Genomic DNA, 24613 nt, shown 5'->3' with positions numbered 1-24613 from the left:
GCCCCTTGCTGGTGCGCGCGATCCAGTATTTAAATTAGGCGACACGGTGCAAACGAGGAAAAGGAGGCACTAGGGACACTAGCGCGTCCCTAGCGCCTCCTTTTGGCCTGGAGCGGCGGCTGTCAGCGGGTTTGACAGCCGACGCTCAATTTTGCCGGCGTCGGTTCTTGAGCCCGCTGACAGCCACGGGCTCGGAAACCAGACGCCGGCAAAATTGAGCGTCCGGTTTTCGGCCCGACAGCCGCGGGCCGAATTCAAAATTTTTTTTTTTTTTTTTTTTACTTTTTTATACTTTTGGGGACCTCTGACTTAATATCGCTATGATATTAAGTCGGAGGGTGCACAGAAAAGCAGTTTTTACTGCTTTTCTGTGCACTTCCCTGGCGCCGGAAGGAATTAGCGCCGACCTTTGGGCGGCGCTAATTTCTTAGAGTAAAATGTGCGGCTTGGCTGCACATTTTACTTACTGGATCGCTCGGGAATACCTAATAGGGCCATCAACATGCATTTGCATGTTGAGGGCGCTATTAGGTGCCGCGGGTGGGCCGCGTGTTTTCCTCCCCTTACTGAATAAGGGGTAAGGGAAAACACGCGTCCAGAGCAGGGTGACAGTGCGCTCCGACGGAGCACACTTTACTGGATCGACCTGTTAGTGATTTGGCTGCCCATGGACTGGGTAATGGAGAATCTCACTTTCTGGGCATAGCTGCAGTCCAAACCATTGTTTTTAGTAATATATTCCTAAGCAAATTCTCAATATTTTTTAGACAGCTAATGTTAAGACTCTACTGTACATCAGAAAGAAATTTGTCAAATATGCTTCCATATTATATTAGTCTTTTTTTTGTTGTTTTTGTTTCAGTGTCTGTGTTCCTTCCATTTTGTACCTTTTGGGACAGGGATCATTTGTAGCACTTAGTAGGCCTTATAACATAAGATGGGTTAGTGCATTTTAATTGTTAGCAATGATGTTTGCTTGAAATATTACTGTATATATATCAGGCAGCAGTAAGGGTGTTCTAGTGTTTGCAGCATAATGGATTCAAAACTTCTGATTTTAATATATTACTTCTGGGCAAATTCTGTGCCAAAGAATTAAAAATTCTACATACTGTTTTAAAGCTCTGCAGCAATTCTGCATACTTTATTTTTCAAAGTAATCCAATAATATAATTGTCTTTCAGTAGTACCGTAATTAATTTAAATTGCAGTACGTAAAGATGCATAATTTTTAAGGTGTTGGAGCATAATTTCCCTTGGAGTACAATAATTATCACCATAACTAGGGCTTCTGGTTTTTGGTGATTTTTATTTGGCAAACTATGGAATCCTTGGAATGTCAGGCTGCAAGCAGCACTAACTTCTTGCAGCAGTGTCTGTGGTGATTGTTTTAAATGCCAGCAGTTGAAAGAAGTCTATGCTGCCTACAGACTATCTTGGGCTCCAAAGATTGCCAAATTAGATTCACAGACATTAGAAGCCTTAATCGTATGACCATAGACATGTTTATTTTGTTTGTTTATTTATTTATTTGTTTTTATATATCAACATTCATACATGAGTATCACATTGGTTTACATGATAACTTGTGAGATAGTGTGACGACAGGTCATATTACCTTTACATTGTAACATTGTAAAACTACAGCGAAGTATTGTTTTAAAAATTATAACATAACATTGTAAAAGCAAAAGCGACTTATTATCTTAACAATATAACAGCAAACGTTATTGAAACAGTATGGATTTTTGATTGGACTATTATGTGTTCTCATTAGTAGGTTATGTGCAGGGTTAGAGTTCTGATTGTTAGGGGTTGTTTAACAATGACGTGGGGTTAACTGTTGGCTGGATAGGCTTTTTGGAATAGCCAGGTTTTTAGTGATTTCTTGAAGTTCTGTGATGAGGGATCCGTTCTGAGTTTTGCTGGTAGTTTGTTCCACAGTGCGGGGCATTTCCTCCAACCTTCCCTCTACTCCCCCAATTCTGTTCTCTCCCTGTACTAGCTCATCTCTACTATCTCACACTCTCTCCCTTCAGCAGCTCATCCTGAGCACAGGCTTTTTCATGACTTAGGTCATACACCCCACCACACGCTCATTTATTTCTCTCTCTGCCCTTGGTTCATCCTTCCTAGATTGTGGCTCTGTCAGTATGCACTTTTTTGTTCCCAGCTTCCCTCCACAGTAGATTCCCAGCTCATTACTACCCCCCCCCCCCCCCCCCCCGGGCACAGTGGTCCCCAACAGCTAATCTCAAACTGCCCCCACCACCAGGCTCCAGTCCTCTCCCCACTGCAAGTCAGTCTCCTGCAGACCCCCTTCCCATCTCTAGTGAGTTTCCAGCAGTTTCCGGCAGACTTCCTTCCTCCTGTCATTCAATCCATCCCTCACCTTATCCTGATCCTCACAGCCACAGCCCTTGGAGCAAGTGTTCCTTTCTGGCATTGCATGGCTCTCTGTGCATTAGAGTTGCTCTGTTCCCAAAAGACCAATATGAGAATTAGGGTGCTGTGCGGTGCCAGAAGCTACCGCAGTTCCAAAGGCCGCAGCCATGAGTATTGGAACAAGGAGAGGGTTACCGATGGACTTAATGGGCACCAGTGATGCTCTCGGTGCTTTCTCTTCCTTTGGCCCTGTGTTTCTGTGTGGAGTTTCTGTGTGGAGGATTTTAGCACAAAATCTGCATTGTGTAATGATGCAGAATTCCCTCGCCTCCCCCCCCCCCCCCCCAGTAATAATTTATAGCTTATTTTCTTAGTCTGAGGTTTGTATCTGGTTTATCATATTTTTTTTTTTTTTTAGAAGAGCATGAAGCATGCAGTCACTTTAAGAGTTCATTTTCTGTTGTGTAAGAGTATTTTTGGTTCCCAAAATTCTGTTTTACATGTATACTTTTCAAGATACCCTTTTTTTGGTCCTGGTTTTGTGCATTATTTGTCACCCTCAAAAGTATGCAGAGACACATTGAAAGAAATATTATTACATTTTGGGCCATCTCATTGGCATATAGATGCAAACTACTGCCCCAGATATAATCATTTATATCAATGCTTGCATTCTTCACAAAAATTGCTTTTCTGCCCATCCCTTGTTCAAGTCAGAAAAATTAAATTCAGTCTTCAGGAAGCTCATGTACTTCATATCTCATGTGTCACAATCACAAAGAGACAAACTACAAACCTCAAGAGCATCTTTGACATTTTCCACATGAAACTTACATACTAAGTTGAAAGATTCTGTACTGTTAAACTTTCATCTTAGACAAATCAAAGGATTCCACAAACGCACGAGTGAATAGTTTGAGAGGCGCTTTAATATGTAGTGCCACAGATCACAATTATTTTGTTTTGCTGTCAGGCTAATCCTCTAACAGTATATTTTAAACTGCAGCAGCGCTAATCTTTTTGACTGTAAGAGCAGTGCTAAACATTTTTTTGTAAAGCATGTGTGAATGCTGTTCAACTCTTACATATATTTGCTGTGTTAGCATAATTATGCAGATATAATTTTTCATTAGTTTTCAACTGCATTTGTTTTCCTAGGAATGTGGAAATTATCCAGGCTTCCTTACCATATTAAGGGCAACTGGATTTGATGGTGGGAACAAAGCTGATCAGTTAGATTATGAAAACTTCCGACATGTGGTCCACAAATGGCATTATAAATTAACAAAGGTAAACTGGACTTAGGAACATAAAATGATTTGTCTTCCACTGTGGTTAATTCTTTTAAAGCCCTCTCTGAGAATGTCATAATGCTTCTTTTTTGTTCCATGGTACACCTTTTGTGTAGTTTTGGTTGCCCCTTCTCAGGAAAGATATAGTAGAACTAGAAAAGGTTCAGGAAGGGCAACAAAAATGATAAAGGTGGTGGAACAGCTCCTGGATGAAGAAAGGCTAAACAGGTTCAGGCTTTTCAGCTTGGAGAAGAGACATGATAGAAATTTATAAAATCATGAGTGGGGTAGAAAAGATAAATATGGAACACTTATTTCCCTGACAAGCAGAGCTGAATTAGCCATGACATGTGGTGATATCCAGTGGCACCGAACGACCCCGTCTCTCTATCTCTGCAGAGTATATGCAGGAAGTTCTTCTTACACAGTGCCTCATGAGTCCTTCTGTCTTTTTCTTGTCCTAGCTTCCTCTCAGAGGTGCCTTGTATTTCTTCAAAGTTTTTCCTTCCAGCTCGCTTCGAGTTGCCTTGCTGCCTTGGCAGCGCTTCAACAGCATTTTTCAGTGCTACCAAAAAGAAAAAAAAAGATCATGACCAACACCAAGAAGCCACTTCGAGTGGTTTGAAGGACTGTGTACATGATCACAAGATGACCATCATTAATGGCTATGAAAGATGCTTGAGACCAGTCTATATCTCAGCCATTTGCTATGACTGTGGCTGGATGTTGCTGAGGTCCCAGAGGAACAGGGCCTGAAAGAAGGAAGAACTTCACAGGTCTGTGTAAAGTTGGAGTCATTTGACCTTTTGGAGATGGGCCTATTTGGGCTCCCTCTGTGTCCAGTCAAGCAGGAGCTCCTAAGTCAAAGCTCTCCCAACTGCAGTGCTGGTTTCTGGATCCACTATAGTTCAGGGTCAAGCAAGATGCAAAAGCGTTGAGAGGGGTCATTGAGCCCTGCTGGTGGTGCAATTGGTGCTGCCAAAGCTTAAGTTGGCACCGAAACAGGCATTCTACCATGCCTATGACCCCATTGATACATAGGCCTTCTGCTCCATTGTTGCACCAAGCTTCAACTCCATTTCTGTCAAGGTATCAGGCTTCGTCCTCGTTGACACAACCATCTGCACCATCAACAAACACATCCATCCTCGGCTGCAGTGTTGTCAGTGTGCCATGCTTTGCTACAATTTGCTCACAGGTCCTCAGCTCCACCTGTGCACTTGATTCAAGAAAAGACTTTGGGGGGTTCTGGAAGTGAATCAGTGCATTTAGCACATACCGTGTTGAAGTCCTTATCTCCATCCCATCTCCTTGATTGTGAACTTTGCTCAAAAACTCTAGATCCAGTATGTTACATTGAACCTCTGGTCTTTATGCAATTTCCAGTTCAGTTAACCAGGAGAGTGACCCCTCCCAGATCTTAGTAGGAGCTTCACAGGAGGATGACCCTATACTGATATCAGAGGAGACTCTCTCTTCTCCAACTCCAAGTCAGAAGACACAACAGTCCATAGACCAGATAGCTGAACTGGTGAATGTTTTCTTTGCCTCATTGGCAGCAATTGACTGGGAGGGCAACTTTCAACCTCTCCTGTCCAGAATGTTGGAATTTTTTTCCCTAATTGGGGAGTCCCCCTCTCATCCACAGCTCAGGAACTGCCACCAGAAGGTTCCGGTAGTGGAATCTAGCCCTCAACCAGCCCTCTCTGAAGAGGGAGCATAGGAGGACACCATCTGGAGTGTACCCTGGGAGTATTCACCTCCCAAGTCATGGCTACCTTAGAGTCATGTCCATTGATGACATCTGCAAAACTGCATCTTGGTTGTTAGTTTGTATCTTCATGTCCCATTACTCTCTCAAGAAGCGACAGTAACTTTGGGTAAGTAGGTTTGTGCAGTCTGTACACTTTCCATGATGGGGTCTGTATTGCTTTTTAGTAAGTGCTCTGCCATGCATCCCTCAACTCTGGATTCCCCATGTGTTATGGCTAATTCAGCTAAGCTTATCAATGGAGAAAGCAAGTTTGCTTATTGTAAATGGGGTCTCTATAGACCATAGGATAAATTAGGTATGTTTAATACCCTCTTGCCACCCTGTAGAGTCAACTGCCTAGCTAAAGCTAAGCTCTGTGATCAGCAGAGGGGGCTCATCAGATAGCACATGCACAGGAACTCCTGTGTATACTCAGTAGTAAACTTTACCAAGTTAGATAGATGAGTCTGTTTTGCACTGTCATATGATGTCATCTATGTGTCATGGCTAATTCATTCTGTTGTTTGCAGAGAACCCTGCTTATAATAAGCAAACTTGTTTTATCCTTTACGTAATATAACAAGGGGGCACTCTAGAAACTAACAGATTTAAAACAAATTAGAGTATTTTTGCAGTCTATGTACAATCAAGCTGTGAAATTATTTTCCTGGAAGATGTAATAAAAGTATGTGGCATAACCATGTTCAAAAGAGGATTGGGCAGGCACTTGGAGGAAAAGTCCATAAACAATTATTAGCTAGGCAGACTTGGGAAAGCCACTGCTTCTCCCTGTGAGTGAGCAACAAGGAATGGATTTATTCTTTGGGATCTGCTGGATTGGCCCCTGTCGGAGACAGGATACTGGGTTTGATAACCCTTTAGTCTGATACAGCATGGCAAGTTCTTATTTATGTTCTTAAAATCTGATGTAACATTACTCTTTTTTCTAATCTGAACTTGCTCGGTGTAGCAGTTGCAACCTAGAATAACAGTGATACAACAACATTGGGATTCCAGGAAGGCTGGTGTGACATATTGGAGGGACCATGGTTAAATTGTGTAAAGAATACGACACATTGCCCTGTCGCACGTGATTTATTGGAATTGAATTCTCTTGTTTGCTCTTGGTCATGCTTAAATAAAACAGATTTCGAAAAAAAATCCAAACTTAAATGAGCACGAGGAGACTGAATTTTTGTATTTGACAATATTGTCACTAACCTTAGTGACTGTGGGAATTATGTTATTTGATAGTAATATATAGAAGGGCTATGCAGTTGGCTATGTATTGGTCTTGTAAGAAGTGACATTGAAGATGACAAGGTCTGATGTGGCCTACCAGCAGAGGTGGAGGAGCCCATCACCGTAATAGATTTTGGGCATACTTGGGTTGGATATGGAGGGCAGTGGTAGGAAAAGGGTTGAAAGGGCAGTTAAGACATATGGAATGAGAATTTGTATCTGTTTGCACATAGCCAAAGAGGAGACAACTCAACTGGGCTGACTGGATGGTTCTTGTTAGTCATTATCTGCTGTCATTTACTGTGTTACTGTGTTTCTATTCTAGGCATCTGTACACTGCCTTGAGACAGGAGAATATACTCATATCAGAAATATCCTGATTGTGCTGACTAAAATCATTCCATGGTACCCAAAGGTTGTGAACTTGGGCCAGGCATTGGAAAGAAGAGTTGATAAGATTTGTAAGGAGGAGAAAGAGAAGAGGCCTGATTTATATGCTTTGGCTATGGGGTAACAAAACATTGTTTTAAAATGTGATTTGAAAAATGGAGGCAAAAAAGATTCTGACAAAATTGGCAATTTTGTTTAGTTTGCTGCTGTTCTTTCTAGTATACAGATAGCAGTGCCTGGCAAAATCTATGCTTTTTCCCCCACTCAAAACCTAGGACACAGTGAGAGTACTTGTTATAAAATCAGATCTCTCCAAATTCATTCCTTCCTTTGTTTTATTTTGTATAATTTTTTTTTTTTTTTTTTTACAGTTTCTATAGCAGAACTTAAATGCGGAGTTTAAAACGATATAACTTGCTTGCTGTGCACAAGAAACAAGTTGTTTCTATTATATTTCTATAAAAAGTTCAAGCATAAAATGATACACCTGTAATGTTGACAATGCCCTTAGAGTCTAAAAGAAACCCACCATATCTTGACCGTTGTCTCTTTCTTGATTCGTCTAATGGAGGTCACTTCTTGCAAGTATTCCAAGACTTGGTTAGAGTTTTTGTGAGAACCCATTGTGTTAGGTAGAAACATGAGCTGTGCATTAGCTAGCCTTAGAGGAGTAACTTGATGGGTGCCTGATGTTGCCCTAGCACTAAATAAATATTCCCAACTGCACATGGCTGCCTTTTAAGAGCCCTGTTTGAGGGTAAGTCATTGCTCTCCAGGGAAAATGGGTGGCAGGGCTAAATGGCCTGAATATATATTTTTATGTTTACATGACTAATTTTACCTGACCAGATTTTGATCCCAGTGTTTACTTAAAAATTGTGGCTGTTTATTACAGCAAATATATATATTTCCATCAGGCCAAGCAAAAGTAGCAAATTATCTGAAATCTGAAGCATTGTTTCCTTACTATAGAGCTAGATTGCCATTAGAAAACCACCCTCTTAAACTTTTAGAAGTACATTTATAAATAGAATATGCTATAATTTAACATTCAGATGCATTTTATTTAAAGCAGTGCTCCTATGAAAAGTAAATTAGTATGGATCAATTGTAGGATATGTTTGCACCTTTTTTTTTTTTTTTTTTTTTTTAAAGGAACAGTTTTTCTTGTTTAAAGGTTTCTTTCCCTTCCATGCTACTTGCTTTAGATCAAACAGCAACTTGGAAGAAATCACCATACAAACTAGAAAAGCTAAAAATATAACTGGAATTATAAATCCAGAACTTTAAAAAGTACTGTGTAGCACAGCCTAAAAATGTAAATTCTCTCCAGCATTAGTAAAATAAAATAGAAAAAAAAACCCAAACAAAACTCAAAACACACACAAACACACCACACATTTTTTCCTCTTGTTTTGTTGTTTCTCCCTATTTAACACTTTGCGCGAATTTCAGCTATTCTGGGCAGTTGAAAAGTAGAAAACCTTCCATGGTGCCTGAAAATGAATTCCACCACAAGGATCCACCGGTGAGGAGTGCAGCCCCAGCTGTGATCCAGAATGGGCCAGGTGGCGCTGGTCAGCTTGCATCCATCACAGTGAATGCAGCCAAACCTGAAGAAAGCACTGCTGAGGAGACTGGTAGGATGGTTTTTAAAATTCATTTTAACATTTTGCTACTTTTAAATCCTTTAAATGGTTCCTTTTACTTAGCATGCCTATCTCAAGAGAAGGCAAATCCTTTTATTGTGGTTGACATGAGCACAATTATTACATAATCTGAGCTGACAGCTTACATATAAATCTTGTGAGCTCTGTTGTGACCTGAAGATGGCTGTTAAGTTATTCCAGTGACTGCATCTGCTCACTCAGTGCACCATGGGAGTCAGTATACTAGTGCAGTAGTTCTCAACTTTTTTTCAGCCAGGACACACCTGAAAGATGGTTCTCACATGCCTAACACACTGAACATGTGACTGTCACAGGGCTATATGTAAACATACACTCTGCATCCAAGGGAACCCCTCGACCCTGACAATGGGTCAGAGCAGAACTAGGTCATTACCCATACAACTCACCATACAAAAAAGATGTTCTGGTGACATCTCAGTAAAAGCAAAACAAACTCCCTTTACTACTAGGTACAATAGCCTTCCTTATGAAAAGACAGTAATTTATTACTAATGCATATACTATTGAGAAAACACAATAAATAAGATTGATACAAATGCCTACAGGCTAGTAAAATACCTCACCTCAGTCACACAGAAAGCCGACCTTCACCAAGGACAGAAAGACCACAAATTATAAATTTGGAGACAGAAACTGGAATGGCAAACCAAAAAAGCCACTCTGCATGCAGTGCAAACCTGGAGAAATGGAAGCAAATATAGCACCTAACATAGTCCCAGGATCTGCAGTAATGCACACAAACTAATCTGCACAAAGTTACACCTGCATTATGGCATGCACTCCAACAGTAACAATCCTACCTATGAAAAGGTAACACTACAAATATTAAACACCAGTATACTTCCTATTAGGAAAACTGAATAAGCCGAGCTGCTATAGAATCCCACGCAGAAATAATTGTAAAACTATACTAATAAATGTTTCAAAACAGCTGATGAACAGAATAACATCCAACAATTAAAAACTCATAAAAATTATTTTAAAAATTGTCTAAATACCAATTAAATATTTCAAAACAGACAGATTACATAATACCCAATAATTAAAATGGCAGTCAATCAAGAAAAATAAACTGAAAACAAAACAAAACACCTTTTCTTACCATCTTACCCATGTTCCCTTTAAGAGACCCTCAGATACCCTTTAGGTCTTATACTGCTTGTCTGTCCTCTATTCCTAGCCCTCTGCTTATCATCCTATTTCCTACACCCTAATAGATCCATGCCCAATTAATTGGATTGATCGCTTATTATGACCTTTATTACTATGTTTTATTTTTTTTTATTTATTTGTGTTTTTCTATACCGGCATTCACGGAAGTTCGTATCATGTCGGTTTACATAAAACAAGGGGTGAGCAATACATTATAACGTACATAGCTAAAACGTAAGAGTATACATTACAAAAGTATAACAAGTGCATAGAAGAAAAAGTTACAATAAAACAGGGGTTATTCTAACTGGGATTAGAGTTAGAGGAGAGATAAAAAGTTTAACAATTTAACAAAAAGTTTATGTAATTCAAATTGTTTTTCCTGGGCAGTTAACTTTCTGACTATGTTACCCAGAGTTTTTTTCTTATATGTTCTTGGTTCCATGTATCGCCTACAGGCAAGTTTTTGTTCATTGTAAACCGGTTTGATTTGTATTTAATGCAAGAAGATCGGTATCTAAAACTAAAACTAAATAAATAAATAAATCTCCAGCAACTCTCCTACTCCTTTCTCTTCTAGGCCAACAGCACACACCAGAAGCAGCAGCAGCTGCTGAAGCTCTATCCTCATGATCCTCTTCTTAGGGCCCACAACCAGTCACTCTCTCGCGCACGCGCACGCACACACACACACACACACACACACACACACACACACACCCATTCACAGCACACCCAGGCTCCCATTCACACCCGCACATCCCATTCACAGCACACCCAGGCTCCCATTCACACCTGCACATTCCATTCTCACATGCATTCTTCTGTGGCGGCTTTGCTTCGTCAGGGTCGGGTTTCCTCTTCGCCACCACAGAGATGAGCTTCCGTGGCGGCCTTGCTTCGTCAGGGTCGAGTTTCCTCGGCCTCGCTTCTACACTGCCACTCCTCCCAACCCCCCACCCCCGGCCTGTGCTATGTCCCTTCTTCCTGCCTCACCGGCCAATCAGAAGCTTCTTTCCTTCTTTCTATTCCCACTGGCAGGTAAAAAGGAGGAGGCTTGCCATTGGCCCGCGGGGGCAGGGAACGGGGAAGCACAAGCAGGGCAGTGGGGACACTGGGACCCACAACACACCTGCCGGTGTTTGGTGACACACTGGTGTGTCATGATACACCAGTTGAGAATTGCTGCAATAGATTATGTGTTGTGTTTTTGTTTTAAACTAATTGTTAACTATTAGGGTTTTGAAAAGCAAATGCCTGAGTAGAGGGAACCCAGCTGTAATGCTTTGGTGCCTGAGATCCAATTCACTCATTACACAGTCGAGGGTTTTGTCTGGGCTTTGAATCCTGTTCTGTTCCCTAAGGTTAGGGAATGTCATTTTTTGGAGGGGGTTAGAGTTTGAATATGCTGTGCGTCTTCCCGAAAATGCACTGTCTGGATGCAGATAAGATTCATTTCACAGGGAAAGGAAAAATGGTTTCCTTCCTCCACACCAGAATTTGGTTGTTTCTAACACAAATTATGTTTTTAAGGCAGTTTTTAATTTGATCTTGTGGAGATTTGCTACAAAAAAAACAGCTCCGTGTGGGAGTGTACTACCCAATTAAGCACGCAATCGAACTGTAAATATTTTAATATTTTTATCTGGCGTTCTATCCTGTGCTTTTCTGAGCTAATAGCAGATTACTGCTGCTTATTTCCTCAGCATTACTAGATGTACATCTCTGAATAGTAGAGCTTACAGTCCAGACCAATAAGATCTTTGGGAAATGTATTTGTTAAAGAAAACATGGTCATGGACCGGGGGAGCCATGGTGGGATGTACTAATTCAAGTAGGCAGACATCAATAAACAAGAACTGTAGTCTGCTCTCAGCTCCAGAGTAAAACACATCCTGACTGCTGCAATCCATTTCCTCTGCTCCCGACTTCATGTTTTGCTCAGTTGTACCCTCTTCAGGATCCAGAAACAGTACAAGAATTCACTTTACTTCCATTGGGTAATGGCCCTCTGTTCAGGGAATGGCCAGCACTCACTCTTTCTGCTTTGATTCCCAGTTTAGAGCTATTTAGTTTACTGGTTAAAAGTAGCTTTTTAACACGCTCCTTTATTGAAGAGTTAGTGACATAAGTAGCTCGAGATATTTTCTCTGCTGAGCTGCTGTAAACCAGACCAGGCAGTAACCTACTGGAAGAACCCATCCCGTGCCTGGCAGTCCTTTGTCACTCTGCAGTAGCAAAGCATGTTAAAAAATTACCTTACCGCAGTGAACTGAGTAGCTCTGAGCTGGGGGCTACCAAGCCAGTGACTCGTCTGCTGAGAAGGATGGCCTGGCACAGAAACTGCCTGTAATGGCAGCAGTGTGAGTGCAGTGATGCTTTCTGAATATGGTACTTCCCGAGGTTCTCTGCGCAGCAGCTTAATGAGTTGTGACAGCTTCCCAGTTTTACTGCCTATGATCTGACCTATACATAAATGTACCAAGCCTCACATTGGATCTAGGACTCTGTCTGTGCTCAGCAGGCACCAGTGAGGCCTAACCTTGCAATGAGAAGCACTCCTGCACCAAGAAGAGTCTTATGCACACAAGCGTACCTCAATGTGCTTTTTAAAAGGTTTTATTAGGGGATCTTTTTAACAAGTGGTATATGGGCAATACAATTAATTTGAAAGAACAACACAGCAAACTAATTAACAAAGTATTTGCCAACTAAACAACTTCTTTATAGACCAAAGCTTCAAATACCTGTGCTTTCTCCTAATTAGCATGCTGATATAATACAGTGTGGTCAGCCAAGCGTACTGCTTAACCGTGGTTGGAAGTGCGTTTTAGACATGCAACCACCACCCTTTATGCTATAAGGGGATTAACGTGTCGAAAACGCGTATTCCCCCCTCCCGAAGCTAATAGCACTCATCACATGCAAATGCATGTTGAAACTTTTAGTTATTTTCTCCCGATTCGATAAAAATAAGCGCCCCATGTGCACATTTTTACCCTCAGAAATTTACGCCGGACCAGAGCGCCAGTATTCTCTGCGTGGTTATTGCATCAGCCTGAAAGTACCTTTCTCACAGGACAAGCAGGATGGTAGTCCTCACATATGGGTGACATCATCAGGATGGAGCCCAATCACGGAAAACTTCTGTCAAAGTTTCCAGAACTTTGACTGGCCCCTACTGGGCATGCCCAGCATGGCATTAACCCTGCAGCCAGCAGAGGACCCCCTTCAGTCTTCTTTTTTCCGCGTAGCAGTAGCCTCGCGGTTTAGGAGCTCTGAACTGATTCCTGACAGGAATTTTTCCTAATGGAATTAATTTAAAATACTTCGCCCCACAGGGGTCCCCCCCTCTAACGTTCCTCGACCGCGGTACTCCGGTAAGTTTTTTTCACCGTTTTTCGTCGATTACTGTTGAGTTTGGCCCTCGCTGCCTACTGGCCGTCGACCGTACCGCAGCTCGATTTTTTCCATGGCCATGGCGTTGGGGTTTCGTCGGTGCCCGGACTGTACTCGCACCACGTCTATCACAGACCTTCATGGAGTCTTTGTTTTGTGTTTAGGCCGTGAGCATGATGTCCTAACTTGCACCAAGTGTGCCCTCATGACACCTAAGGGTCGCAAAGCCAGAATGGAAAAGATGGGACTCCTCTTCCGTGCTCACACCCCGACGCCGTCCATTGCATCTACGTCCTCGGAACCGGCACCGTCAAAGTCGCACCATCGACAACTGTCCGGTGACCGCCCTCCATCGACGTCTTCACGGCCATTGACTCCCGTATCTCCCCCTCAAGATCAAGGGGATCGTAGGGAGAAGCATCGCCATCGGCATCGTAGGTCTCGGACCGTCGAGGGAGTGAAATCATCGACCTCGCCACAGTCCGAGCCACCATTGAAGAAGCTCTGTCCAGGAGCGGCACCGACCACTCCTGCGACCGGGACATCGAGGCCACCCTCACCCGATCGGGGTTTGGGAGTCGCGATTCCGCCTGTAAAGGTGGTCCCTCTGACTGTGCCTCAGCCTCCCTCTTCCGTCACGGAGCCGGAGCCTATTGCCCCAGGTCTCCGGGAAGAACTGGACCGGCTGGTCCAGGAGGCCATCGACAAAGCGATGCAACGACTCTAGGTCCCTCTGACACCGGCACCGAGAGTGGAACCGGTCACCGACCCGATTCCAGCAGCGCTGGCACCGCTGCTACCCTGGATGGAGGTGCTCATGACTGCCCTTCCACCAGTGATTCCCGGGGCTCTGGTGCGCTCCCCGATGGCTGCTTCATCGGGAGGAGAAACACTGTTCCGCATTCCTCCTTCGGGGGGTGTAGTGCTTCAGCCATTGATGCCAATGCCGTCCCTCGCCACCGATTCAGTCATCGGGGGCGATACCCACATCGGCGCCATCGATGCCTTCAATGCCGGCACTGATGCCCCCCAAGGTGTCCGTGGTGCCCTCGGCGATTCCTTCGATTTTCTCGGAGCCTCAGCCGGGCCCTTCAGGTATCCAACCACCCTCTCGTCCTACAGGTCAGCCTTCTGATCCTTATGACACTTGGGGTGATGATACCTCCACAGACACCGATGATTTACCTTCACCTCCTTGTCCTGCTGAAAGTAGAAAGTGTTCTCCTCCAGAGGATCTCTCTTTCATTAATTTTGTGAAGGAAATGTCTGAGATGGTCCCTTTTCAACTTCAGACGGAGCAAGATGATAGGCACCAGATGATGGAGCTTCTCCAATTCCTGGATGCCCCCAAAGTGATCACCTCTATTCCCATTCATCAAGTTCTTCTTGACCTCCTCAAAAAGAACTGGGAAAATCCTGGATCCATAGCCCCAGTACACAGGAAAGCTGACACTACTTATCTAGTACAGTCAGCCCCAGGCTTTCAAAAGTCTCAGCTTGACCACCACTCAGTTGTGGTAGAGTCAGCTCAGAAGAAAGCGAAAAGAACGAAGCCGCACTCCTCTACCCCTCCTGTCAAGGAACACAAGTTCCTAGACAATATTGGTCGACGAGTGTTCCAAGGGGCCATGCTCATCTCTAGAATTGCTTCTTACCAGCTGTACATGACCCAATACCATAGGGTCATCTTTAAGCAAATACAGGACTTCTCTGAAACCCTGTCTGACCAATTCCAAGAACATCTTCAAACCCTTGTCAATAAGGGCTTTGAAGCAGGATAGCATGAAATAAGAACAGCTTACGATATCTTCGACACTTCCACTAGAGGGTCTGCAACTGCCATTTCAGCACAACGTTGGGCCTGGCTCAAGTCCTCGAACTTTCGCCCAGAAGTACAAGACAGGCTCTCCGACCTGCCCTGTATTGGTGACAATCTATTCGGTGAACAGATTCAGCAAATAGTGGCTGAGTTGAAGGATCATCATGAGACCCTCAAACAGCTCTCATCGATACCTTCTGACTTCCCGTCTAGACAGCCCTCCAAGTAGGACCCTAAGAAGTCATTCTTCCGGCCAAGGAAGTACTATCCTCCACCGACAAGGACCAGAGTGACGAGGACTTATCATAAATCCCAGCCTCGCAAGCAAAAGTCACAAGCAGCTCCCCAGCCGGGGCCTGCTTCAGGCTTTTGACTTTCACTTGGAGAGCAGCAGCCTAATTCCTTTGCCAAGCATACTGGTGGGAGGTCGACTATGCCACTTTCATGGAATGTGGCAAACAATCACAACCGACCAATGGGTGCTGGCAATCATTGCTCAGGGTTACCATCTGAATTTACTTGCTAGGACTCCCCATAGCTACAAGCGTGGAGACTAGCCGACCACTCTGGCCTTCTGGAGCAGGAGGTTTCCCTTCTTCTCCAGTTAAGAGCAATAGAACCCGTTCCTCTTTCGCAACAAGGCCTAGGGTTCTATTCCCGATACTTTTTGATTCCCAAAAAATCTGGGGGCCTTCGTCCAATTCTGGACCTACGTGCCCTCAACAAGTACCTCCAGCGGGAAAAGTTCAAAATGGTAACCTTGGGCTCCCTTCTACTTCTTCTACAAAGAGGAGACTGGCTCTGCTCTCTAGACGCATACACCCACATTGCGATAGCTCCAGCTCATCGCAAGTACCTCCGGTTCTTAGTAGGCCCAAAGCACTATCAATACCGGGTGATTCCATTCAGCCTAGCATTGGCACCATGAGTCTTTACCAAATGTCTCGTAGTTGTCGCAGCCTTCCTCAGGAAAGAAGGTGTTCACGTCTACCCCTATCTAGACGACTGGTTAATCAGGGCCCCAGCCCATCTAGCAGCTCGATCGTCCCTGGATTTGACCCTACACACTCTAATCTCTCTAGGAGAAATCCTATTTATTCCCATCTCAAACCTTGTCTTTCATTGGGGCAGACTTGGACACCTTACAGGCAAAAGCCTTCCTACCTCAACAACGAGTACAAACCCTCGTGTCTCTCGCTCACCAGATGCAGTCTCAGTACACAACAACTGCTCAGCAATTCCTTCTTCTTATTGGACACATGGCGTGCTCAGTCCATCTCAATCCAATGGCCTGCCTGGCCATGAGAGTCATGTATTGGACTCTACGGTCACAATGGACTCAAGCGACTCAGCCTCTCTCAACCATTGTCCACATCACTGACACACTCCGTCTGTCTCTCGCCTGGTGGAAAGATCACAACAATCTCCTCCAGGGACTGCCTTTTCATCTACCAGATCCTCAACTCATTCTCACCACCGATGCTTCCAGCCTCGGCTGGGGAGCTCATGTAAACGATCTACAGACACAAGGATCTTGGTCTCAAGAGGAATCCAAACACCAGATACATTTTCTGGAGCTTCGAGCAATGCGATATGCTCTCAGAGCTTTTCAGGATTACCTATCAAATCACGTCATCCTGATTCAGACGGACAACCAGGTGGCCATGTGGTACATAAACAAGCAGGGAGGCACAGGCTCCTTCCTTTTCTGTCAGGAGGCCGCTCAGATTTGGGTGGAAACGCTCTCCCACTCGATATACCTCAGGGCCACCTACTTGCCGGGAGTGGACAATGTCTTGGCGGACAAACTGAGTCGTGTCTTCCAACCACACGAGTGGTCGCTCAATCCCTCTGTAGCGACCTCTCTGTCTTCCAGCAATGGGGATATCCCCAAATAGACCTCTTTGCGTCCCCTCAGAACCACAAAGTAGACAATTACTGCTCCCTCATTCGGAGCGAGCGCTCTCAGCCCAGAGATGCATTCTCCCTCTCGTGGGCAGTCGGGCTGCTTTATGCATTCCCTCCACGTCCTCTTCTCTCGAAGACTCTTGTGAAGCTCCGACAGGACAAGAGAACCATGATCCTGATAGCACCTCACTGGCCACGCCAAGTGTGGTTTCCAATACTCCAGGATCTCTCCATCCGCAGGCACATTCCCTTGGGCAAGGACCCGCTTCTGATCACTCAGATCGACGGATGTCTATGCCATCCCAATCTTCAGGCCTTGTCCCTGACGGCATGGATGTTGAAAGGTTAATTCTTCAGCCGCTTAACCTTTCAGATTCGGTTTCTCGTGTCCTCATTGCTTCACGGAAGCCTTCCACAAGAAAGTCTTATTCCTATAAATGGAAAAGGTATACATCATGGTGTTCTTCACAGTCCCTTGATCCCTTTTCCTGTCCAATCCCGAGATTTTTGGACTATCTCTGGCATTTATCGGAATTCGGTCTAAAGACTTCCTCAATCAGAATGCATGTCAGTGAGGTAGCCGCCTTCCATAAAGGTGTCGGGGATGTCCCTATATCGGTACAACCCCTCATAACACGTTTTCTTAAAGGCTTGCTTCATATCAAGCCACCCTTGCGGCCTCCAGCCCCTTCTTGGGACCTTAATCTGGTTCTTGGTTGGCTCATGAAACCTCCATTTGAGCCTCTTCACTCCTGTGACCTAAAATATCTCACATGGAAGGTGATTTTCCTCCTAGCTATCACTTCAGCTCGCAGGGTTAGTAAATTACAGGCCCTAGTTACCTATCCGCCTTACACTAAACTCCTGCAGGATCGGGCGGTACTCCGCACTCACCCTAAATTCTTACCTAAGGTAGTTTCGGAGTTTCACATTAATCAATCCATCATACTACCTACCTTCTTTCCCAGGCCCCATTCCAATCCAGGAGAAACAGGCTCTGCATACCCTCGACTGTAAACGGGCTCTAGCGTTCTACCTAGACCGTACAGTTGCCCACAGGAAGAGCACTCAGCTATTCGTCTCCTTCCATCCCAACAAATTAGGGCAGCCTGTGGGCAAGCAGACTCTCTCCTCCTAGTTGGCGAACTGCATATCTTTTTGCTATCAGCAAGCAGGCATTCCTTTTCACGACCGTGTTAAAGCACACTCTGTGAGGGCCATGGCGACTTTAGTAGCACACCTACGATCGGTACCGCTTCCTGACATTTGCAGGGCTGCCACCTGGAGTTCTCTCCACACTCTCGCAGCCCACTATTGTTTGGACAAAGCCGGAAGACAGGATTCCATCTTCGGCCAATCTGCCCTGCGTAACCTATTTCCAACGTGACGTACCAACCTTCCGCCTGCCCGGTGGGGTTCAGGATGCCGTCTACCAAATTCCACCCCAGTTGTTGTGCCTGTTGCACGCCGTTGGGTACATTTGGTGCATGTTAAGAACATAAGAACATAAGAAAATGCCATACTGGGTCAGACCAAGGGTCCATCAAGCCCAGCATCCTGTTTCCAACAGTGGCCAATCCAGGCCATAAGAACCTGGCAAGTACCCAAAAACTAAGTCAATTCCATGTAACCATTGCTAATGTCAGTGGCTATTCTCTAAGTGAACTTAATAGCAGGTAATGTACTTCTCCTCCAAGAACTTATCCAATCCTTTTTTAAACACAGCTATACTAACTGCACTGACCACATCCTCTGGTAACAAATTCCAGAGTTTGTGCGTTGAGTAAAAAAGAACTTTCTCCGGTTAGTTTTAAATGTGCCCCATGCTAACTTCATGGAGTGCCCCCTAGTCTTTCTACTATCCGAAAGAGTAAATAACCGATTCACATCTACCCGTTCTAGACCTCTCATGATTTTAAACACCTCTATCATATCCCCCCTCAGTCGTCTCTTCTCCAAGCTGAAAAGTCCTAACCTCTTTAGTCTTTCCTCGTAGGGAAGTTGTTCCATTCCCCTTATCATTTTGGTAGCCCTTCTCTGTACCTTCTCCATCGCAATTATATCTTTTTTGAGATGCGGCGACCAGAATTGTACACAGTATTCAAGGTGTGGTCTCACCATGGAGCGATACAGAGGCATTATGACATTTTCCGTTTTATTCACCATTCCCTTTCTAATAATTCCCCTCATTCTGTTTGCTTGTTTGACTGCCGCAGCACACTGAACCGACGATTTCAATGTGTTATCCACTATGACACCTAGATCTCTTTCTTGGGTTGTAGCACCTAATATGGAACCCAACATTGTGTAATTATAGCATGGGTAATTTTTCCCTATATGCATCACCTTGCACTTATCCACATTAAATTTCATCTGGCATTTGGATGCCCAATTTTCCAGTCTCACAAGGTCTTCCTGCAATTTATCACAATCTGCTTGTGATTTAACTACTCTGAACAATTTTGTGTCATCTGCAAATTTGATTATCTCACTCTTATTTCTTTCCAGATCATTTATAAATATATTGAAAAGTAAGGGTCCCAATACAGATCCCTGAGGCACATCCTCAGCTCGGTACTCACCCATATGTGAGGACTACCATCCTACTTGTCCTGTGAGAAAGCAAATGTTGCTTACCTGTAACAGGTGTTCTCACAGGACAGCAGGATGTTAGTCCTCACGAAACCTGCCCGCCGCCCGACAGTTTTGGGTTCCTAACGCTTTGTTGTTTTTATTTTTTCGGCACTGCCTGTAGCTATAAAATAAGACTGAAGGGGGACTCCTGCTGGCTGCAGGGTTAGTGCCATGCTGGGCATGCCCAGTAGGGGCAAGTCAAAGTTTTGGAAACTTTGACAGAAGTTTTCCGTGATTGGGCTCCATCCTGATGATGTCACCCATATGTGAGGACTAACATCCTGCTGTCCTGTGGGAACACCTGTTACAGGTAAGCAACATTTGCTATATCAAACTACAGCAGTCGAAACATCCCATTTAAGCTCACTGAAAATCAAATGCAGTCATTACAATTACATTTACCAAAATACTAAATCCTAACTACTACGAACAGCAGAGCAGGTAGCAAACAAGATCAGCCAATCGCCCCTCAAACTGCCTATGACTTTGGGTGAGTCACATTACCCTCCATTGTCTCTGATTAGAAGCACCTGGGACAGGGAAAATACTTAATGTACTTGAATGTAACTCGCTTTCTGCCACCACTGAAAACGCATGAGCCAAATACACAATAAATACATACATCAAAGTCCTACAAATTCCAGCAGGATGGGATTTCCTGGGCGTGGAGTGACAATGCAGAAGCCTTTCCCTGCATTCTGATCAATCTCATCTAGGTTAGGATGAAAGGAAACCCCTTGTGCTGATTGCAAAACCCAGATAGGTACATGTGGAAGGCCCAATTCATTTAGGTCTGCAAAGCTAAATCCAGCACTTTGAACTGTGTATGAAACATATGGGCATCCCTTGGAGATCCTTTACAATAGAGTTAATTTTGGTCCTAGCATTTGCACTGGTTGTAGCTTGTGAATGCTTGCCCCACATAAAAGGCATTGCAATAATCACGAGATGCAACCAGAGCATGAATTACTGTGATTGGATCCCACTGGGCACTGTAAATATTATGATTACTAATAATTTCTGAGGCACTTCTGGATGCATGCAGTGCTGTCCTGATGTATGTAAGAGACAATCCCATCCGGTCCAGACACATAGAAAAGGCAAATAAGAGGATGCAGAAAATGTATCTTGTAGACTCTCATGGGCACTAGTCTTTGGGGGCTGGTGTCTGCCTCCTTCCCCAACCATCTCTAATAATTAAAGTGCATTCTGCTATTCAAGGAATGGCTCCCGCATCTTCTGAAACATTTTGGCTTTTAATTTCCAGGCGTCTGTGTGCCTGTGTGGGTTTATGTTTCACCCCTAATAACTTTATTTTCTGGTGTCCTATCCACCCTGAACTTTCAGGATCTATCATGGGGGCATAACTCTGACAGGGCTGTTGGTTTTTGGGTCTACCCATGCAGTAGGTGTAGATCGTAGATTGGCAGAGTGTTGAGGATCTGAGAACTCTTCCATACCCAGAACTGGATTTAGCCGGTATACTTCCTCCTCAGAGCCAGCTGCATCCTCCCTGCCATCTCTATCCCTGATTTAGGACACACAGAGTGGCAGAGCCAGGTGATTTAGGACACACAGAGTGGCAGAGCCGGGACTTAAACTGCTTGGGTGCATAGGGAGAGGAATGGTCAGCAGAAAAAAAGGAGGTGATATTGCCCTGAATAAGAGACCTGCTTGCAATTCTGGAGAGTTCGCCTTCAAACTCAGGGGCGATTCGAGGCAATCTGCTGCCTGAGATGAGAAAACAGGGCGCGATGCAGATCAAATCAGTGAGAGGGCAAAGGGGTGAGTGCCCCTTGGAGTCTCGCCCTGGGGAAGGGTCAGGGAGGGTCAGGTTTCCCAGAGGTGCGGCAGATAGAGCGATATTTCTAGGAAGCTGGCAACCCGGTCACATTCCCGATAACCCTACCCACCTGCTTCCCAAGTGAGGGATGGGGGAATGGTGTGGGTCTGTGTGTGTGACAGTCTCTCTGGGCTGGTGCAAGGATACCCAGCACCCTATAGGTGAACCTTACAGTCTGGTGCCCATCTCCCAATCCTCCCTCCCCCCCCCCCCCCACACACTTTAACAAATGAAGTATTTATTATAATACTTTACATGAAGAAGGGGATACAAAGTCCTCTGGGAGTAAAAAAAAAAAAAAAAAATCACTTACAAATTAATATTTCAAAACAGCAGTCAAATAGAACATTCAATTAGAAAACGCATACATTTCTTTTAAAGGTTCCCAAAAATCACTAAAATATTTCCAAAGAGCAGACACATCCAATAATGAAAACTATTAAGGATACAAGAAATTCCCAACTGGGGCCGGCCCTCAGTCAGCCTCACCTACCTGGCCCGCAGCAGGACACTGCCATCCTCATGCTGCTCCCTTTGCCTCTAAGTCGCACGCCTCTCGTTCATCCATGGTAGGTTCTGGCTGTGGCGCCAAAAGATGACATCACCACCGGCAGGGTATTTAAACCACATCGCTCCTGCAGGCCAGCAGCCTCACAGCAGGTTTCCTGCTCTTAGCAGCAGTACAGCTGATCTCCTGCTCTTAGCAGCAGTGCTACTTGCTCAGTGCATCCCAACCTGCTTCCTGCTCCGTTCTTGATTCCTGCCCTAATCCAGGTGGCTGTTTGGTGAGTTCCTCTTCTGCTCCTGCCTTGTCCATCTTTGTCTGTTTCCTGGTTCCCTGACTCCCAGTTCTACTTTCCACTGGCTTTGACCTCAGACCGTGCCTCTATTTTGCTTGCCTTCTGCCTGCCTTGACCTCAGACCAGACCTGGACTTCACCTTGCTCTCACCCTGCCCTGATCACAAACCGGCCACCAACATAGTTTATCACATCCACCATCTCACTGAGCCAAGAATGTCTTGCCAGCCGCCAGAACCGGTGGGCTCAACCCAAGAGAGAGGTGATCGGCCAGGCAGAAGACCTACTCCAGTGATGCGTCATCCTCCATCTTTTAAGGCTTATCTTGTGCTTGCAGAAGATAAACCGTGCACAAGGAACAGTGGCTCAAGGGCTCACTAGCCCAAGTCGTGCCACCATGATGCCCCCCCTCCACCCTATCCTCATGCAGGAAAGATTCACTGATTGTACCTTTAACATCCCCCCTCCCTCCGGGAATGCCTCTACTGGTTGCGTGGCCTGCTGTGTGCTGTGAAGATGCTGCCTCTACTGCCATCAGTGCTCCTCCCTCTGCCATTTCCTCCATCACTGTCACTGCCCCTCCATTCCCTGCCCTTAATCCTTCTTCTCCCCTTCCCCCTCCCCTCTAGGCCTAGTCCTATTCCCTTCCAACTGTGAATTTGCTTCCCCTACAGTCTTCACTAATGCTCTGCATGGCTCAGTTTCTGCACGGGGTGCATGTAATGACTGAAGCACAGACCCGGCCTCTTATAGTGAGGACTGTAACTGCCTGTATTGGTATTGTGTAGTGGAAGGGATTCAGGGGTGTCCTTCCACCATCTGCTGGGAAGAAAAAGTCCCTGCAGAGCTAAAGCCAGAACATTAGTGAGGACACAGGGGAGCCAATAGGGTTGTGTGTTACGGGAAGCCCCTGGAGTGAATTAGCCAATCAGAAACTGCCTTTCACTTGCTTATACCATAATGGGGTGAATGGAGTCATTCCACTGGGAAATACTGGAGGCCAGCTGGCCAGTAGGATCGTTTGTATGGCTGAACTCTGTCAGTTTAGTGGCAGCCAATAACAGAGCTCCTTTCATACACTAAGTGACTCAAAAGCCAGCCAATGAGGTTTAGAGGCAGGAGTGTGAGGCACCAATGGGGGTTAGAGATGGGTGTATAGGGAATCAATGAGGGTTAGAGTTGTGTGAGGCACCAATGAGAGTGAAAGCTGGGTGTATGAGGAACCAATGGGAAGTGTGCGCTCATGTTTGTTAATGTATCCCCGGCTCGTCCTGTCTCAGGATGGGAAAAGTGTCAGACAAGGAAACACAAGACAGAACCTGCCCCACTGCCCAGGAGATTTGATATTTATTTCTGCGTCCTGGGGCGTGGGGAGACATTATAGGGAGAGGGAGGTGGGGGACACGGTTTTCTGGGAGCTGAGGGTGTGCAAAAACTCCATGAGAAGGAAGGGGGGGGGGGGTCTTGCCATCACCTGGGGATACTTGGCAATGCAGCTGAGGCCTTAGTGAACTGGAAGGGAACACTGGGCCTCATCTTCTCCTGAGCGAGAGCCCCCGGGCAATGGGGATTCTCCTCGGCTATGAGGCAGGGGAAGTTTCATTTTACAATGCAGATAAATCTCACCTGTACACCTTCACTCACACCTTCACCAGCACTCTCCGGCCTTTCTTCTGCACTTACGGAGCTCTGAGGTTCCTCCCAGTGCCAGGCTGGGATTGAGAGCTCTGGGCTCAGGATTATCAGCTCCAGTTTCTGGGAATTCCCAGATTTTCATTCCATGGCCTCAGGAGGAGGATGATGAAGAGGAAGGTTTGTGACAGTAGATGGAAGGAGCTGCTCCTTGTGACCTTGGGAAATGTCACTTTATCCTTCATTGCCTCAAGTATAAACACAGATTGTGATCTCTCTGGGGATAGGGATAAACCTAAAGGATCTGGAATCCAAATTACTATGATTTGCAGACGACATGTTGATGACCTTAGCTAATGCCAAACACTCGTTGGACATAATAAAGTTGTATGGTACATTTTCTGGTTTAAAATTAAATTTGGGGAACTCAGAGAGGTCACCTCCAAAATGGTTGGAGTTCCTTTCCTTTTATCGTAGATAAAGGATTCAATAAAGTATTTGGGAATTATTATTCATAAGGATCCCAAGCAATAGTACAAATACAATATTCCCCCTCTTATGGTGGGAATAAAATGTAAATTAAAATCTTGGATGACCTTTCTAGTCTTATTTATGAGAATTGTCCTCGTGAAGATATTTTTAGTACCCAAGCTTTTATATATACTGCAAATGGC

At 44.9% G+C, this 24613-nt stretch overlaps 1 protein-coding gene across 1 annotated transcript in view; it reads left to right on the top strand.

The window, feature by feature from the left end:
- THOC2 (THO complex 2) overlaps window positions 1–24613 on the top strand; it is a 780683-nt gene that overhangs the window by 631187 nt on the left and 124883 nt on the right. The window contains exons 28-30 of the mRNA XM_029607862.1: window positions 3544–3675; window positions 6998–7182; window positions 8518–8702. Coding sequence (XP_029463722.1) covers window positions 3544–3675; window positions 6998–7182; window positions 8518–8702 — 502 coding nt within the window. The remainder of the gene's footprint in view (window positions 1–3543; window positions 3676–6997; window positions 7183–8517; window positions 8703–24613) is intronic.

This window comes from Rhinatrema bivittatum, chromosome 6 (assembly GCF_901001135.1).
Source record: "Rhinatrema bivittatum chromosome 6, aRhiBiv1.1, whole genome shotgun sequence".
Taxonomy (NCBI): domain Eukaryota; kingdom Metazoa; phylum Chordata; class Amphibia; order Gymnophiona; family Rhinatrematidae; genus Rhinatrema; species Rhinatrema bivittatum.
Note: the sequence above shows the minus strand (reverse complement) of the source record. Positions and strands in the feature narration are given on the sequence as shown.